The sequence below is a fragment of the Microtus ochrogaster genome, unplaced genomic scaffold (genome assembly GCF_000317375.1).
Source record: "Microtus ochrogaster isolate Prairie Vole_2 unplaced genomic scaffold, MicOch1.0 UNK5, whole genome shotgun sequence".
NCBI lineage: Eukaryota > Metazoa > Chordata > Mammalia > Rodentia > Cricetidae > Microtus > Microtus ochrogaster.
In genome coordinates, this window is record NW_004949103.1 from 7,298,754 (window position 1) to 7,317,623 (window position 18,870).

Here is an 18,870-nt window from a genome sequence, read left to right on the forward strand (position 1 = left end):
CTGCAAAGAGTTTTGAATGTATGTTTGTCGAATAGAAGCATGGGAATCTGACTCAATCTCAGCAGAGGAGAGATGACAGAAATACACCTGTAAAATACTGGGGGGTTAGCAGGGTTTCTGTGTGATAGAATAACGCTGTCTATCAATATGCTAAGACCTGCCCAGAATGTTGGCAAAACCTCACTTCTGAATGTTTCTGTAAGGATATTTCCAGAAGAGATTCTAAGTAGGAACCTCTACACTCCTCATTGTGTAGAGTACCCATCAGTGTGGGTGGGCATTAGCTGTGGGTTGAAGAAGGGCAGCTGGGACATCCATCTCTTTCTGACTACAGATATTGGAGCTCCGGGGTTTTAGACCTTGGGACTTTATGGCTTCAGTTGTTTATGTCTTCAGCCCTGCGTTGAATTTCACAACTTGTGTGCTTACCTTACTCTTCAGCTTTAAGGTAAAATAAAGTAGGACTCTTCTACCTTCATTATTACATGAGTCTAGTTCCCACAAGTCCCTATCTCTTTATCCCTCCATCCATACCTTGATATTTAAAAAACCTTGGCTAACAGATACAGTGAGAGTGCCTAGAGTGAGAATGAAAAACTGAAGAAATAGAGACTATCTCGAGTGAGAAGAGAGGCAATGTCTTTTTTTTAACATTAATTTTTTTTATTTTTTTCCATTCAAAAATTTACACTTCTTCCCTTCCTCCTAGCCTTCCCTCCACCAATCACCCTCCTCCCTCCAAGGCCCTCCCCACTACATCCAGGCCTAGGAAGCTGTGCATCCAAATAGACTAGGGTCCGAAAAAGCCAGTACATGCAGTAGAAACAAGTCCCAGTGCCTTTATCAATGACTTCCCAGTCTGCCCCCATTGTCAGCCACATTCAGAGAGTCCAGTTTGATCACATGCTCGTTCAGTCCAGGTCCAGCTGGATTTGGTGAGCTCCCTTTAGAACAGGCACACTGCCTCAGTGGATGGACCAACCCTTCTCGGTCCGGTCCTGATTTCCTTGCTTGCCTTCTCCCTCCTTCTGCTCTTCAACTGGACCTTGGGAGCTCAGTCCATTGCTCTGATGAGGGTCTCTGTCTCTATCTCCATCCATTGCCGGACAAAGATTCTATGGTGATATTCAAGATAATCATCAGTGTGATAGTGGGGCAAGGACAGTTCAAGCACCCTCTCCTCTGCTGCACAAGGACCTAGAGGGTATCCCAGGTGTCCATGGGGATGTCCCCAGAGAGGCAATGTCATAATTAGGGTTTTTATTGATGTGACGAAACACCATGACCAAAATGCGAGATGAGAAGGAAATGATTTATTTGGTTTATACTTCTAGATCATAGTCTATCATTGGAGGAAGTCAGATTAGGAGCTCAAGCAGGGCTGGAACCTGGAGGCAGGAGCTGATACAGAAGTCATGGAGGGGTGCTGCTAACTGGTTTGTTCCCCATGGCTTGCTCAGCCTACTGTCTTATAGAAACAAGGACCGCCAGTCCAGGGATGGCACCACCCACCATGGGCTGGGACTTCTCCCACTGATCACTATTTGAGAAAATACCTTACAAATGCTTCTCATGGAGGCATTTCCTCAACTGAGGCTCCCTCCTTCTCTGATGACTCTAGCTTGTGTCAAGTTGACACGTAAAACTAGCCAGTTCAAGCGACCTTTTGAGAACCAACGTGAAAGGAGTAGGTGAGAGAGACAGGTACAAGGAGATAAAGGCCGAAGGAACAAATACTGTAGATGAAGAGATGCAGGCACCAAGGACATGCCCACCATAATATGGAGACACCAAGTCCCGACGCACAGCCTGAGGAAGGCGTCAAGGCTCTTGTATGACTCCTGCAATAGCTGCTGTAAGGAGTTGGAGGAAATTGAAAATCAGAACTCTTTGTGATCTAACATGGAAGTGAAGCATGAGATTCGGTAGAGATAAGTTAGGAGCGCTCCACATGAAGGGCTCCAGAGAGTAAAATGCATATAATGTGATTTAAAAACACAAGGGAGATGATTTGTCTCCTCTATTTAGGATCCCATGGGATGGAAATGAGTGGAAGACAGGAGCCACAGCAGAGGGAAGGACCTGAGACATGTGATAAGCAGCAGCTATCTGAGACTGATTGTCAATGTTGAGGGTGGACACTGAACTATTTAACACACAGCTAGGAAAACCAACTTGGTAGGAAAATATCAGGATAGTGTGCAGTTATGACATATTTACCAAAGGAAACAGTCACACACAAAAAAGAAGGCATGGCAAAGTCACACTAAATGGGAAGTTTGGAAGGTGACGATTATTTTTAACGGGCGCTTCAAGTGAGTTTTAGAACAGAAGTATTAGAAAACCCACTCTCTTGTTAAGGTAGAAGGATTATTGTATTGTTTCCAACAAACACATAAATTTGGTTTTTGGAGAAAGTGTTTCTCTATGTAGCCCTGGCCATCTTGGGACTTGCGCAGTAGACCAGGCTGGTCTCAGATATTTTTATTTGCTACTGTTTTACCAAATTTGTCTTTAAAAGATTCTAAAACTAAAGATAAAACAGAATGGACAGTCACCATGTTTTCACAGGCAATGATTCTTCTATGTTAACTTTGCCAAGAATCTTAGATTCTGTGAGCCTCCCAGAAGATTTTTTCCCATTCATCAAATTAACATGTGATGGGACTTTGCCTCCAACCTCAGAATTCGATCAGCTGCTGACCTGAGGGCCTTCTGCCCGTGGAAATAAGACATCTCTATAGTATGTATAACACCAATAACTAGGGTAAGACAGGACAATGGAGTGACATCTGGGATGCTGGTGAGGACAGGACAGAAAATCCTGGAAGAAGTGGCTTCTTAGAAAGCAGCATCCTGGTGTCTTTACACATACCTAGCACCACCCACACACCCTTTCACTTCCCAGCCCCTCCTGTTCTCTAAGTCTTTTAAAGCTGGAGGCTTTAAAATCTCTGACCCCACCCCCACTCCAGAGGCTGCACAGAGCTGAGGTCAGGTGGTACCACAGGAGTTGGGAAGGGTAGGAGTGGGCTGAACTCAATGGAAAGGTCATCTGGCCAAGCAGTGGGGGTTGTGCGTAGGGATTCCAGGACAGGTGGTGGCTGCCATTCGTTTTCTTAGGTTGTATATGCTATAAGAAGCTTATCAAGGAATGTTTACAAATGCAGGGACCTTGCTGTTTTAACAGATTAACCATAACATATTGGTTCAGTAACCTGACAGCCCATTTACATGAATGGTTAGTTTACACTTGACTCTTTTCCTGGACAGTAGGCAGATAAAGAGGCCATTGGGTTGATGGGGAGGAGGCTGGCCATGCCCAGAACTTCCATTAAGCAGTTAAGAATGGGATTTGGGTACACTGTCCACCCAGAAATCCACACAGAGCTCACAACTCACTCTGTCCTAAGGAGAAGTAGAAAATCTCCTACCCAGTCCTGCTTGAGTTCATTTCCAAAAAGCTCCAAACACTGAAGAATTTCACCACTGAGAGAAAATATCATGGCCACCCCATGACAGGCCAATTACATTTTTATATTTGAATTTGAAAAATCTGTGCCCCAGTAAGATTAACTATGTGTGCTGTGTCTTCATCCGGGTCAGCTACTCTCTTAACTCCATGACCTTGGCTATGTTGAAACATGAAGTGTTTCAGACAGGCTTGTGTGGTGAGTGCTAAGCTTCTACAAGCTAGCAAAGGATGGGGCTCAAGTAGAGGAGCCTGTCCTGGTTCCTTCCTACATCTTCTCTTTTATGTTTACCATGAGGCAAACAACATGGTCAGCAAGTAGGTATTAGGTATCCTGAGAGCGATACACAACTTGTCAAAACAAACAGTGAACACTTACTCCATACCAGGAACTGTAGCTACAGCATGCCTTCTCATCTCATTCTCAAAATCACGGAGATCAATAGTGATGGCCACACCTTACCTATTAGGACACTGATGCCTAGAGAAGCCACGAATCTTACCAAGAGTGCTGTAGTTGCTAAGTGCAAGAGCCAGGCGCTAGCCCCAGTCTGTCAGGCTCTCAAGCTATTTCCAGAAGATCATGTTGTTTCATTTCCTTGTTACTTATGAAGCTCTGTGTGTTCACACATTCACCCAAGTGCTTAACGAAGTGAATAAAAGGCATTTGTCATGGTAATCCCTAATGGAGATAACAGAAATATTAGCAAAGGCCCAAGTGAAAACAGTTCAAGTGAGGCCTAATTTTTTACAAGGCCAAAGAATGATTTACTTTATCACAGTAAAGAATTTTATTTGACAAACACATACTTTATCATCTCTGGTCTGCTGAAAATGTAAGTTTACATTTTTCCCAGCCATAAAATTAAAATAATTTTGACTCCAAAAACTTAAAAGCAATCTCATTCTAGTTTCCTTTCCCTGGAAATGTAGATGCTAAATATGGAATCTGAACAATCATGTCAGATAGGGCAAATGCTTGTGTCACAGGAGGCAAGTTCAAATACCACCCTTGCCTCCTGCTGGCAGAGTGACCTTGAACAAGACATTTCTCTCTTCTAAATCACAGTTTTCTGGTCTATAAAATTTAAGAATCTCAAATCTCACACGGCCTAGGCCTACATCAGTGAACTGCATGGCAGAAAGGGTGAACAGTGGAGGTTGGCCATTTTTAAAACTGTGTACCTAACTGAGCACCTGGTGTGTTATAGCTACTTGATACATTTTCAGTTCCCCCATTCTGCCTTCCACATCCTCAGCTGTCTGAGGGGTGGTCTAGAAAGCTGATGCCAAAATTAAAGTGGGTGCTACCAACTGGTTGTGAAAGAAGTAAGGAAACATTTGGGCCACATTTTACACCATCATACCTGACTCCAACCCAGCACAGATAATCCATTACCATGTCACCGGCCAATTTAAAAGAGAAATTTAGGAAAATAAGGGCATAGAAAGAGAACAGGAGGTTGGGCCAGTATAAGAGAAAAATGATTGACTTCAGTACCATGGTCTCTGGGAAGTTAAAAAGACATAACCTTCCTTGCCCAAGTCAAAGTCAATTTGGAAAATATTCTAACAAATGAGGGGACTTCAGAGGAACCTGGACTGCTGGTAAAAGGGGTTAAAGACACGGCCTCAAGGAGGATTAAGTCACCATAACAAAGGAGATGTTAGATTTTTAGTAGTATCTGATCTCCAAAACTACACTCCCTGTCTCACTGAGATAAGCAGACCAGTGGTTCACCTACTGGGTTGGAATTAAGTTTTTTAGATCCTAACTCCCACCACCACATCGCATCCCTTTAGTAATGAACGCTATTACTGCATCAATGGTAATACATTTCTGGTTTAGTGTAAATTAAGGATGTTTTCTAGTTGTGCATGGATGCTGGCAAATTCGTCAGTTCTGAAAATTGTTTAAGTATGTAATGTTAAGCTTAGGTTTAAGAAAAACTGGTAATTTGGGTCTTTGTCATTTGCTTAAAAAAAAAAAAAGAAAAGAAATGCGGGAAAAAAAAAGAAATGCCATCATGGTCATTGTCCCATTTTACAGATCTGCAAATGGAAGCTCACCATTGACAATACTACTGTGCACATGAGGAAAAGGTAGACATAAATAAAGAACTATACCAAATGATCCAAGACAGAATCAAGAGCCCTGTGGCTAGGCTGAGCCCAAGGATTAGTGGTATTTTCAGCTTCCATGGTAATTGGGATCAAACAATCTTGTGACCCTCTGATAGCACCCAACAAACTCACTGCAGGTAAAGAAAGAGAAAGGCACTGGCAGAAAAGGACAGTTTTGTTTCTAACTAGGTCAAAATTTGTCCCTCCACTTAGTTCCCACAACAGAGATGTCACAGCTCACTCCCAAGCTGTATGGCAGTTCTTAGTAGTCTACAATACAGATAAGTTTCATCCACTCAACAAACCTTAAGTATATCTTGTCCTTCGGGGGAACAATAGGACAAGAAGCTTCCTGGAAACAGTGTGCCTCCATGACACTACAAAAGGAGGAGATTTGGTATATGAGTGACAGGGAAAGGAAGGAGTTAGTAACCGCTGCCTAGGAGTCTTCAGAAAAACAAAGAAAAATAAGAACAAAGGCTTCTTACATGCAACAGTAGTTACTTCTGTTTCAACAGCTACATGTGTGTTAAGCATTTATGCAATATGAATTAAACAACATCAAGTGAAATATTTCTAAGGGTATTACTTTATATATAAGAATAGCATCACCTTGAAACATTTTGATGCAACAACCTGAATTTTTTAAAAAAAAATGTAAGGGTCAAAGCAAATGTCCTCACAGGTCTGGACTTTTGTTGTAGTTCAGTTTTCCTGCCTTTTCCTAAGACCACTGCAGAATGCTAGCCTCCATCAGCACTGTGCAGAATAGACAATTCCACATACCCCGTAACTCTACAGAGCAACTTGCTGCTTCTGAGTGTGTTGGAAGTTATTAGGTCTAGTGTATTAACATACAAGGTCATGGGGAGACAGCTAGTCTCATTTGGATTGGCAAGACAAGTTAGGACATTACTTCTAGAGGGCAGTTTGTCAAAGCTATGAAATTATACATTTTCTAACTAGCCTTATGACCAGCCATTCTACTTCTAGGGGCTTACCTTAAAGGTAAATATAGAAAGTTGACCTAACATAGTTTGTAATAATGTGAAGGCAAGAAAAACTGCCCACTGATAAAATGAGTAAATGAATATTACCATATAACACCCATGAGAATGATACCCATGGATACAAGAAAAATATTTATAGAATTACCCAGCAAAAAAAAAAAAAAGGCAAATCTCATTGCTTATTTGGTACCATGTAACTTGTGAGTACAGCTCCTGGAGATGTGTATTTATGCACAGATGTCTAGAAGATGGCTCTTCAACCAAATGTCATCAATAAGAAGAGGAAGAGGAGGCCTTAATTTCTTCCCTGTGCACCATTTGGACAATCAGAACAAATGATGGAACTGATTTTATTTGGAGAATCATATTCTTAATTAGTACTAAACAGTAAGAAAATCCAACCCAATGGAGACTGTAGATATTTGTTCTATATCTTCAGTAGCATCCTTATTTATGCTCATATAATTAGTTGCTCTAAGAGTCTGTTCATTCAAAGCTACTGTGCAAGGGGACAGTTGAGATTGGGCTGTTGCACTTCAATGATCAGGGTTAGCATCACCATAACTCACAAGCTTCAAGTGATGAATGGCTTACCAAAATATGCTAAGCCACAGTTTCCTTATCTGTGAAAGATACTAATGGTCGTTGTTTTGGCTATCTACTGCTATGCAATAAATTACTGTAAGGAATCAGAATTTTAAACAATGATGATTAATTATCCCTTATAGTTCTGTGGGTCAGAAGTTTGGGGTGCTCTGCTGGGTACTTCTTAGTGCAGCGGTTTGAATATGAAGGGCCCCTATAGGCTCATATATTTGAATGCTTGGTCATTAGGGAGTGGTGCTACTTGGGGGATTAAAAGGTGTGGCCTTGTTGGTTAGGTATGACCTCATTGGTGAAAATCTGTCACTAAGGGTAGGCTTTGGGGTTTAAAAACTCAAGCTAGGCCCAGTGTCCTCTCTTCCTGCAGCCTTCTGATCAGGATATAGAACTCTCAGCTACCATATCTGCTTGTGCATGTTCCACATCATGAGGATAGTGAACTAAATCTCTGAAACCGTAAGCTTCAAATGAAATCCTTCCTTTTATAAGAGATGCCATGGTCATGGAGTCTCTTCATAGAAATAGGATACCAAGGACACTTGAGCTCTTCCCTGAGGCTGGACTCAGATAGAAAGCCAAGGCTGCAATTATCTTAAGGCCTGCCTGGTGCTGGAGAATGTATCTAAGCTGACTGCACTAAAGGACTGTCAGGTTTGACTGTTGGTGGACTGTCTTCTTTATGTGTCTGCTTGCTACGAGAGTCCTGACAGCAGGGTGCCTGGCTTGCCCCAGAAGGATCAATTCAAGAGCATGGTGTCTGGCTTCCCCCAGAAGGAGCAATTCAAGAGGCTGAGGTGAATGAAAGTGGCAATATCTTCAGGGGTCAGCCTTGGAGATCAATTATCACCATTTCTTCTGTTTGTGATTATGGGTTATGCAATTTAATAAAAAAGATGACCCCAAGATGGGAATACCAGGAGATGAGAATCCTAGAGGTCACCTGGAAGACAGACTATGCCATACCATTAAGTTAGGAATATGTTTACAAATAGTATAGGATACCTGCATTGTGCTAAATGAGCCACTGCAACTACTAACTCAGCAAATGGGTCCCTACATCTGCTCTGGTCTAGTCCCTCAGTTTCTTCCAATGAGGAAACCAAGCTGGAGGGGTTATCTTGTTTGACCAGGAAGGCAGAACTAGGCTTTCTGACAAGTGGTTTCCCATCTGTCCTCTGCAGTGTTTCTCTCTGTCCAAAGGAAAACCCAATGAAGACAAGAGTGCAGGACCCACCTGTTAGAACAAAGTGTTCACCAGTTGAAGTATGGATGCTTCACCATGAAGGCTGGGAAAGCTGTCAAAGGGTTCTGAATGTCACACTGGGGAATTCAGTTGCCTTTGATGAAAAGGGACATACGGAGCCTTAGAGGGGCTCTGAAAGAGTGACTTAAACTCATGTGCAAACTCATTCCCATCGTGGTGTGTACTGGCCAATGGTGGAAGCCTCTGAAGAGGCTGTTGGAATAACTTGGGTGTCAGGGGCTGAAGGCTTCACTGGTGAAAAAGGCAAGGCTTGAGAGACATGGTACTAGCAAGTACCATCACATAAAACCTGTGGGTGCCACTAAGGATAAAGGGGTAGTCCAGAGGTAAAACGGAGAGTGGGTAAATGTGCTGGTGTACGAACAGTGGCATGTTCCTTCCACACAGTGTACAGATGTTTCTATTTCCATGTGCAGGGTGGGAGTAGGGCAAACATCCTGGAATCAAGGAGGCAGTCTCCCTTTTCTCATTCCTAACTCTCCAGCCCAGAAAGCTGGTACATTGTCAGGCTAGAAAGAACACAATTGTGAGGACCTAAACTCAGTCCACAAAACTTGTCATGACACAGGCAAGTCCATTTCCCATTGGAAAGGGTGTGAGGGTTGTCATTCTCAAATGGAGATCACTTTTCTCCCCCTCATTTTCCCCCCAATTCAGGTGAACTCTCCTGCTGGACATGGTCCATGTGCCACATTTCCTGTGGGAGGAATCTCAGAAAACCCAGGATGACATAAGGTCACTCTAGCCCACAGGATTCCTCTAGCCCAGGAGCTCCTTGAGGCAAATGCCTGTGTGCCCTATGTCCCCAGCCCCAGCCTGAAGATTGTGATATCGCCTTCTGACAAAGTTTGGCAAGTAGCAATGTCATCAGCTTTATAGCCAAAGTCTGAGGTTTACAGGCACAGGGATGCAACCTGATCTGCAGGGGTTTGGTCCAGGCTACCTACCATGCTACCATTCACAGCACCAGTGCTGCAGATACTTCCCTGGCCCTCCAGGACAGAAAAATGTCTTGTCCCAAGAAAACAGTAAAATGGTTCCCCAAGAAACAAAAGTAAAGAGGCCTGAGAAAGGAATGCTTATTTTCTTCTTCGTAGGAAGGTCCCATGTGTGCCAGGAAAAGCATTATTCACACATAGCTTTTAGTTGGCCAAAAGAACTTCTAAACTGGATTAGAAGGCCTTTATTAATTACTCATCACTACCACTCCTCCTTGTCTTACACTCTTAGTATTTCTCATTCGTGTCACAATAGAGTACAACAACACATAAGGTAAAAAAAACATCCATCTTGGGGAAGCAAACATTTGAAGGTTCTTTCCTAGGCCAAACTGAATCTTCTCCACTTCATCCTACTCTTCCTGCTTCAGGAAGTATTAACACTGTTCTCCTAGAGTCCATTCTAATCTATCTAAATACCACCTTTTTGGCTGTCTCATTCTAACCTTCTCCTTCCATATTATCTAAGCATAGTCTTCTTTCAACTATTTCATTTGTTGTCAAATCTCCTTAATTTACTTGGAATATGCTGTTATCTTCTTAAAAGAAAAGTCAGGCAGTGGTGGTGCATGCCTTTAATCTCACCACTGGGGAGGCAGAAGCAGACAGATCTCTGTACGTTCAAGGACAGACTGGTCTACAAGAGCTAGTTACAGACAGGTCCCAAAGCTACAGAGAAACCCTGTCTCAAGAAAGAAAAAAAGAAAGAAAGAGAGAGAGAGAGAGAGAGAGAGAGAGAGAGAGAGAGAGAGAGAGAGAGAACGAACGAACTGTGGGCATAGTCCAATCTCTTGCAAATCACTTGAGAGTTTAATATAAATGCAGAACCACAAGCCCTGCTGACCTGCTGACTCCAGACTACCCAAATGCTCAGACTGTGAATGCAGCCTAAGCTTACAGATTCTTGATGACAATTGCGCTATGCTGTTGGTCCTGTTTGCGCCTATCTAAGCCCTGTTTTTAAGCATACTTCTCATAAGGGACATTTTATCATAATAATGGATTTTATACCTTGATAAATTATGCATGCACCTAGATCTAAAAGGCAAAATAAAGATCTAGTACAGACCATTTGCTTAGACAAGAAAATTGTTTTAAAACAAATAAACATTAGAACAAATGATAAAGGAAAATTGATAAATGCTCTTCAACAGCTCAAAGCCCAGCTTGATCCCAGAATGTATTATCGCTGACCTCCCCCCATCCTGCTTCTGTACAGTGAACCCCACTCCTTTCCTTCTGTCATCTTATGAGTGCTGCAACTGTCCTCAGAGCTACAATCTTTTTCATCCTTCTCCACTGGGGAAGAAAAGCGGCTTCTGAAACCTTCTTGGGTTTTCCTGTTTGTTTATTTGGTTGGTTTGGGGTTTTATTGTTGTTGTTTTTCTTCTTCTATTTCAGGAAGCTCAACAAACATCCTCTTGCTTCATTAGTCCTGATAGGAATTATCAGCTTATCTCTGAGACAACCACCAATACAAATGAAGTCTATATGCTAATGGGTTTAAAGTAATGAAGGTTCTAGAACTAAGATAGCTGGAAAAGGAAAATTCCACCAAGAATGGAAGAACTGTGGCTGCTGATGGACAAGTACCAAAACAGACTTTCATTTCTTTTTCCTTCAATCTTGAAACTGTTTAGGACATCCAGCGTTACAGCCCATATTAGCACAGATTATGGGAAAACCCTTTTCTATTTTAAACATCACAAACACTTAAACATTGTATTTTATTTTATCATGCTCTCTCTATTACTGTTCAGTGACCAACTATAAAGGGCCCTGGCTTACCTCCTCCCAGAATAATAAAGCAGTCACAGGAGTTCTTCAGGCCACACCAAAAACCACTCCAGAGCGGTCTGCCACACATAATAGAGCGGACATTTGAGGGGCAGCATCCAATGGCCAGTTCTGGCTAAAGACCTTTGTGTTTTTCAAAGGCTTAGCAGAAGTGACCACAATGTGTTTGAAACATTACAGCATGTTCCTTCAAGAGACAAAGTATCTAAAACGAGATGGAAAAACTTATAATTTCATAAATTAAAAGCGGTAGACAGGAGACGTTAACAGTCAAAGTAAAATAAGCATGGATTCTACATTATTATTTCATAATAATCCTCAAGGTAAAGGGAAACTTGATAATGAAGCTGCTTCCCCTGAGCTGTTCTGCATACAGCTCGTGTTTGCTTTACCTGTAATGAGGTTCTCAGTACATGGTCACTGGTCACGTTTAACTGACATATAGAAGCCCAATTGAGCTGAAGATGGAAGGGGAAAGGGGGCTGATTTATCATCTCTGTGGTCAAGGAGATAGGTGTAGAGAAAGTGGATGGAGCCTCACAGGACAATCACCACTTCTCAAAAGGACCACTCACAGCCCAGCTTGTTCAGTTCCCGCAATGTAAAGCAAGCAAGATCAGTATCAGAATTCTGTTCTCAATCAAAAACATTTTGTATGGCTCTTGGTTCTGCCGCTTACCAAGGATACTCACTCTCAGCTCCAGTTTCTTTCATGACATGGGATGGTTCTTCTTTCATCAATTGGTATAAAAATAAAACAGCTCGTGTGACAAGGCCTGGAAGGCTCCATGCCTGAGCCAGCCTACAAAGGCCGTTCTCTCCCCTCTCCCTGCTCATTCAGACAGTTTAGACTTTCTAAAGAGACAGCTACAGAATTTTCCCTGTCCCACAGACCTTTCTGATTGCTGTCCTTGGATGATCACAGTGCTCATCTTGTAACATCACATACACATGGAAAATGATAAGCTTCTCAAGGTCTTCAAGTTTTCATACACATGTAAAAACCAACAAAAGGGCCAAAGAAGTATGGCCTATCCTTTAACTGAAAGTAAAGCCTTGGCAAATCTAGTTCAGCCATGGGCTTAAATCACAGCATTTAGAACAGCACCACCAACAAATATCTCTCCTAAGAGTTCCCCCAAATCCCTGAGGGTTCAGATCTCATTTATCCAACTTTATATTCTCCTAAATACCCTTGCCTGCAAACATTAGGCACATGCTGATGGGAACAGCAAGCTAGACAAGGATAAAGGGTTTAAAAGGGTGCTGCAATATTTTAAAAAGTTTAAAATAGTAATAAAATTAAAGTAAAAGATTAACCCACAACCTAATCAGTACAGTCAGAGGCAAACATAAGTGTTCCACAAGATCTAGGTTTCACATTCATCATCTTGGACAAATTTTCTTTCTTCAATTTAGTTTCTTTAGACATACAGAATATGAACTTTTCTAAAATCTCTAACATCTCTAAACTTAGGTGTTCAGAATTTCTGCACACACTTTTAGTGAAGCTCCAGAGATGGGAAATTTGCTTATACTGAAGGATATGAGGAAGAACTCAAAGCTGTCATTTACTGAGTACTCCCATGGCTTATAAAAATAATAGAATACTCACAGAGATATAAAAGTTGTGCCTTGTGTTGCAAGACAGGAAGGTGAAGGAACCATACTAGATGTTAAGTTTTCAGCTGTAGAGTTGAGGCTAGCTTTATGTGTCTGTGAACTGGGAGTTGGCTCATTCTTACTTCAGAATCAAGTATGTGCTGAGCATTAGACATTAGCACAATTATGAGCAACACAGAGCAGGCAGCAGATAATGTGGGAGACGGGAGAAGGAACGAAAGAGGGCGGGGAAGAGAAAGAGGATAGGAGAGGAGGGGAGGATCCCTGGCAGTGGATAGAGTATGAGCCAACAGATAGAAATGAATCCATAGTTTTATGTTCACAGAGGCAACAGTGACATAAGTTAGGTAGAAAAATGGGCTGGGGCTGATGGAGACCCAGAAATGGCAGGTCTTGGGCTCTGAATTATAATCAGGCCAGCAAAATAAACTAGGAACTCTTCAATGACTGACTGCGCACTAGACCCTCAGGATTGCTACCTATGTGTTCAAATCTACTCTGTTTGACTGTAACAAAAAGGAAGATGAATGAATGAAAATTCTCGAAAACATAATTTAAATAAATTTATTTATGAGAGAAAAACATCTGAACATCAGGTACAGTATGATCGATCCACAATGATCCAAGGATGCCATGACTCATCTGAAAGCATTCTCACGCAGTCTGTAGGAGACCCATGTGGAGGATCAGCTGAACCATTTATCAAAATTCATAAAGCATCTAAGCCAAATATGATAAAATATGCAATGACCATGATACAGTAATAAAATACAATATCAAATACTACTTGTGAGTTATAAACTACAATATAAACAAGTTAAACTCCTTTTAAAAATGAAAAAATATTTCTATTACAGCCTCATTTGAAGCACTTTCAATTAAATGAAGCTTTGTGGTGTGTGTGTGTGTGTGTGAAAAATGAAAAAATATTTCTATTACAGCCTCATTTGAAGCACTTTCAATTAAATGAAGCTTTGTGTATTTTCTCTTAATAGCCAGCAAAGGAACACCTTCTTGAGTAACTGTCACCATCAGTACTCTGAAGTACACTTTCACATACATGAGTTCAGATATAGAATGATGATCAAAGCTTGGAACATCTTCACATTTGGTTATATTCTTTTGTATTTAGGAAAAAAGAAGTAAGGACATTAGCCACATGGTTCTTCTGGAGCGAAGAGGCAGTCTCAGTCCAGAGAATGGACTCTCTCCATTCAGATTTCAAAATGTGAGGTCCCGAAGCCGAATTCCTTCCAGTCCAGGGAGCTGCCTGCTACTATGAGGCAACTTAAGGATGAAGGAGCAGAGCAAGAGGAAAGTATGAACTGACTACAGAAATGGTCATTGATAAAACATGTTCCTTTACAGTCTGGGCCCAATCCTGGGGAAGAAAACCAAAACTATCAATACAGTGTGTATTCACTGAACTGCACACATGGAACTCCGAGGTGGGTTAACAGTTCTTGACATGGGTTCCTGGTTGTAGTTTACAATATCTGCCTTCACCACCCTCTGCCATGAAAGAAAAGAGATATTATCAGGACATCAGAAAAAGCTCCTGAACATCTTTTGTTTTCTGAGCTCTAGTGAACTTCTAATAACAAACATCATAGATGAAACAGAAGCTGGTACTGAAAACAATTGGTCAGAACTAATACATAGCCATGTTTAGGGTTTTCTTATTTATCTTCTTTTTTTTTAAGGAAGCAATTCAGTTATGAGTCATGCCTTTTTGTTAGCATTAACTGAGGTTATCACAAGTCTTATTAAAAACTCACAAATCAATAAAAAGATTTAAATCCTGGTTTTAATTTTAGTTAAAGTTAAAATCATTCATTTTAGTAAACAGATAAGACATCACCATTGCTAAGGTTCTCATTATTTTTTAGTCTTTCGTGGTCATTACACTTAAATATAACTCTGTAAATTTAAAAAAGAAGTGTGTTTTTAAGGACCCACATAGAAAGCAGAGTGACCTGAGCAACCCCACTGTTAAAAACGTTTCCAGTTTTCAAAACATTCCTTTCAAAATACTTACTTAGAAAAAAAATAAAAAACAAAATACTTACTTCGAAATAGTTCACTATGGTTTATGCATAGTGACTCTAATAAAATATGACATAGTGAGGAATTTAGAAAATCACCTCATATCCATGCCTGTAAATCAATTTAAACCAAAAGATACTTTCATTCCTCCTTCCATCTCACACTCAGTCTGAATCAATGAATTTAGTAAACTGTCTAATACTCATCTCTCAGTAAAAATGCAAATTAAAACAAACCCTCTACTGCTTTCAGCTTTTACTAAATCTATGCATAAAAACAGAGAAGGGCAGTTCAAGCCTTTCTTTAAAGTAATTTAAAATAAGCTTTCAATTACCATCTATTCAGGGGAAAAGTGGTATAGGAATTACCAATGAAATAACTGCTTCAATCCTCTGTACTGTGATAAACACTCATAAAGATCAACATGTTTGAAAGTAATTGAAATGGTATTTTAATTTGTTCTCAATTTCTTGCTTAATTTGTAAGTTTCTTGGCAAAGGACCAACTTTTCAAAATTCTAAATCATGACTTCTATCATTTTATTTATCATGTTCTTTCATAAGGAAGAACAGATAATATAACTAGTTCCCACCCCACCCCCAAATGGCAGTAATTCACCCATAAGTACCTGCACTATTGTACTGAACAGACTCTACTCTGAGAAGAGCTGGGGTGTTGATTATCTTCTTCCGGGTACTTGACTATTTCTGCCCTTACAATACGCTGGCAATTCCGTACAACATAAACAAAATGAAGGAGAAAGAAAAAGAGAGAAAGACAAATGAAAAGCATGTTTAATGACTGACAATAGAAGGGAACACCAAAGCAGAAAAAAGAAAATTAACACATGAATTTAAACATGTCACAAAAGAATCAGCAGGATGTTTACACATAAAAGGAAAGAGAAGTAGAAAGATCCAATAAGTATTATACTTTATAATTCTGTTTAACCACAGAAACAGATGCCCCTGAACTTCTCAGTGCTACAGAGGACTATAAAGAGTTATTGCACTTGTTTAAGCTAAAGTGAAATGGAAGTATTTATTCATTTCCTTTAACAAATATTACCAGTGCTCTACTGTTAGCCACTCTGTGCTAGGGGTACATAAGCAAACCACCTGAAAGATTTATTCACATGTTATTATAGACCTAGTGGGCAAAGAACACACAACCAGTTGTCACACCAGTTAAGTGCTTTGATAGTGAGTGTAATGCTCTAAGGACACAAAGAAGGACAGAAACTCTGTTGTTTCAAAAATCAGAGTTAGACATGTGCCCTTTAGAAATTTCATATTTATACTTAATACTCTCCCATGATTTCCTCTGATGCTTACTTCCCACTCTTCCTGATCCCATATTTCCAAATTCATATAGAAATCACTTCAAATGCAACAACAACAAATGCAAATCACAACAAAAGTTGTGGGTCACATAAAAAAACATGAAATACAATATTAAAGTGCATCAGCTGTTTCTTTCAAGAAACTAAACAAAACCATGGTACTATACAATAGTTGTTCTGTCCTTGGTTATAGGTCTTTGTGGGATAGTCATGTATAGAGAAGTTCCTATAACCACACATTTTTAGATTTGAAACCAGGAATACTCTCTGCCTGGCTGCATGAACCTGATTTCAGAAGGTTCTCCCTTCCTAACCCCATATAGTCACTTATTAACATACACATGAAAACACATTTAACTGGAGTGGCTGTTAAGTGAAGATATTTCTTAATAAAGATCTGATAAACACTGAGAGTAAGTGAGCAGGCCATTGAAGTATTCAAATGTGTGAAGTTAGTTAAGTTCTGCATAGGTTCTCTAGTGAGCAGTATTAACTTCTGGACAGTGTCTTCATTTACCAGGCACTTGGAGTCATGCTACCAACAGAAGCAGAACCAACTGACAGATGAGGTGCAAGCAGGGCACATCAATTAAAGATATGCCATAACCTGACTCCCTCAACCTAACTGTTTCAGGCCAAACTATGGATTACAATGAAAAAAAGGGATTTTCACCTCCAGCAAATAAGTCACTGATCAAACAAAACATTGGTTTATGCCCTATTTATAAATCCAGTCAGGTTACTGACCTGTCTGTAAGACATAGGGGTCAAAGTACTAACTACCATAAATGACTAGCTTTCATCAGTCATTTTGTCAAATTAATTAATAACCCACAAGGTAACTTTTCCTTGGGATTTTGACTGTTGAACATGAAGCTGCACCAAAAAAAAAGTGTCTGCAAATTCAAAGCTTCACTTATTTTGAGTAGAAAAATGTCATTTCCACATCACAAAACTAAATACTAGGTGGAATGACAATATATGACTTATTTAACAAATTTTAATGCTTTTAAGAGAAACATCTACAAAACACTAGCCTTTATTTCTTGAGCCACAACGTATAGTCAATGTCTCTCTGTTTTGGTCAATGGAAGGAAATAATGAAGTGACCATAGTGTGAAAGGAGCCACATCAGTGAACACCAGCTTCATTCTCATCTCAAAGAACATTTGCAAGATATGCTAAAGATAGAAGTGTGGCCAATCAAAAGCTTGAGCAAGAAAGCTACCTGAAGTGAGAGTCAAAGGTAAAAATACATGGACTCTTTGGAGAGTGTTAAAGTTAAATCTGGTTAACTTTACACAGCTGCATCTTAACCCAGATAATACTTACCATTACAGGAGATAAGATAAAGACACTGAAAGCTAAAACACTTGTTACTATTACATATTAAAAATGAATCACTAGGAATTGTAGACATTTACATAAGCAGCAGGGGATCTCTGCTTTTGTACTATTGAAGTCTAGCATAGAAACATCTGTGAACTTTAAAAACAATTATTTTATCACACTGGGGATCAAACCCAGGGCCTCACACATGCCCAGCCCGATACATTTTTGATTAATATATTTAAAGTACATGACGACCACATGACACATGGATGCAGCATGTTTAAAAACAGTAATTTTCACATTAAAGACTAATGCAATAATAAATCTCCTGTCCTTCTTTCATACAACAGACACTCACAGCTTTGCACTAAAGTTTCATGCCCTCTGTCTTCACAATCTCCTATTCTATAAAGCATAAGACTTAAGTGTATTGTGTCTAAGATCTCAAAAAAATGTTTTCAATTGAAATTGGATCTCACTATGTAGCCCTAGCAGGTCTGGAACTTGCTATATAGAACAGGTTGTTCTTGAACACATAAAGATCAGACAGCCTTCGCCTCTGGAGTGTTGGGATTATAGGTGTACATCACCACACTCAGAAGTTTTAACCTGTTAGAAAACATGAATTTAAGGAGTTGATAGAAAAAGAATGGAATGTGTGGATATCTACAAGGAAAAGAATGAAAGTATATACTTATCCTGCACAAAACATACTAAACAAAGTCAATTCAAACTGGACCAAAGAACTTACTATGGAATTTTGAAGCTCTTAAGGGAAACGTATAAGGAAGATTCTTCAAGATACACACAGAGGCAAAGACTTTCTGCAAATAACTAAGGAAATAACATCAAGAATATGAAACAGTTTCTGCAAGGTAAATGAATTGAGTGAAGTGACAGCCTGCAAAATGAGAGAAAATCTTTGCCAGCTATACCTCTAATTAGGGATTCTTTATCTACAATATATTAAAATCAAACAAACAAACAGAAACACTGATCAAACAAAAAAATCCGATCTGTAAATGGGCAAATAAAAATAACATGAAAAGATGATCAACATCCTAGTCATCAGAGTAATGCAAATCAAAACTATGGTATGATGTTATCTTACCAGAGTCAAAATGGCTACCATTTAAGAAAACAAAAGAAAATAAATATGGTAAGCATGTGGAAAGGGGGAGTGAACCATGCACTGCTTGTTGGAATATAAGTTATTCCAAATAATCTAAAAAAATCAGTATGGAAAGTCTTTAAGGAAC

At 40.0% G+C, this 18,870-nt stretch overlaps 1 protein-coding gene across 2 annotated transcripts in view; it reads right to left on the reverse strand.

Annotated features, from left to right (window-relative positions):
• Nucleotides 1-13,811: 13,811 nt before the first annotated feature.
• Rab28 (RAB28, member RAS oncogene family) overlaps nt 13,812-18,870 on the reverse strand; it is an 87,545-nt gene continuing 82,486 nt past the window's right edge. The window contains exons 7-8 of one of the 2 annotated variants that reach the window (XM_013353336.2): nt 15,566-15,660; nt 13,812-14,403 (exon numbers count right to left, since the gene is read on the reverse strand). In XM_013353336.2, coding sequence (XP_013208790.1) covers nt 15,571-15,660 — 90 coding nt within the window. In that variant the 3' untranslated portion in view covers nt 13,812-14,403; nt 15,566-15,570. The remainder of the gene's footprint in view (nt 14,404-15,565; nt 15,661-18,870) is intronic. The other variant, XM_005365971.3, reaches the window with a different exon arrangement.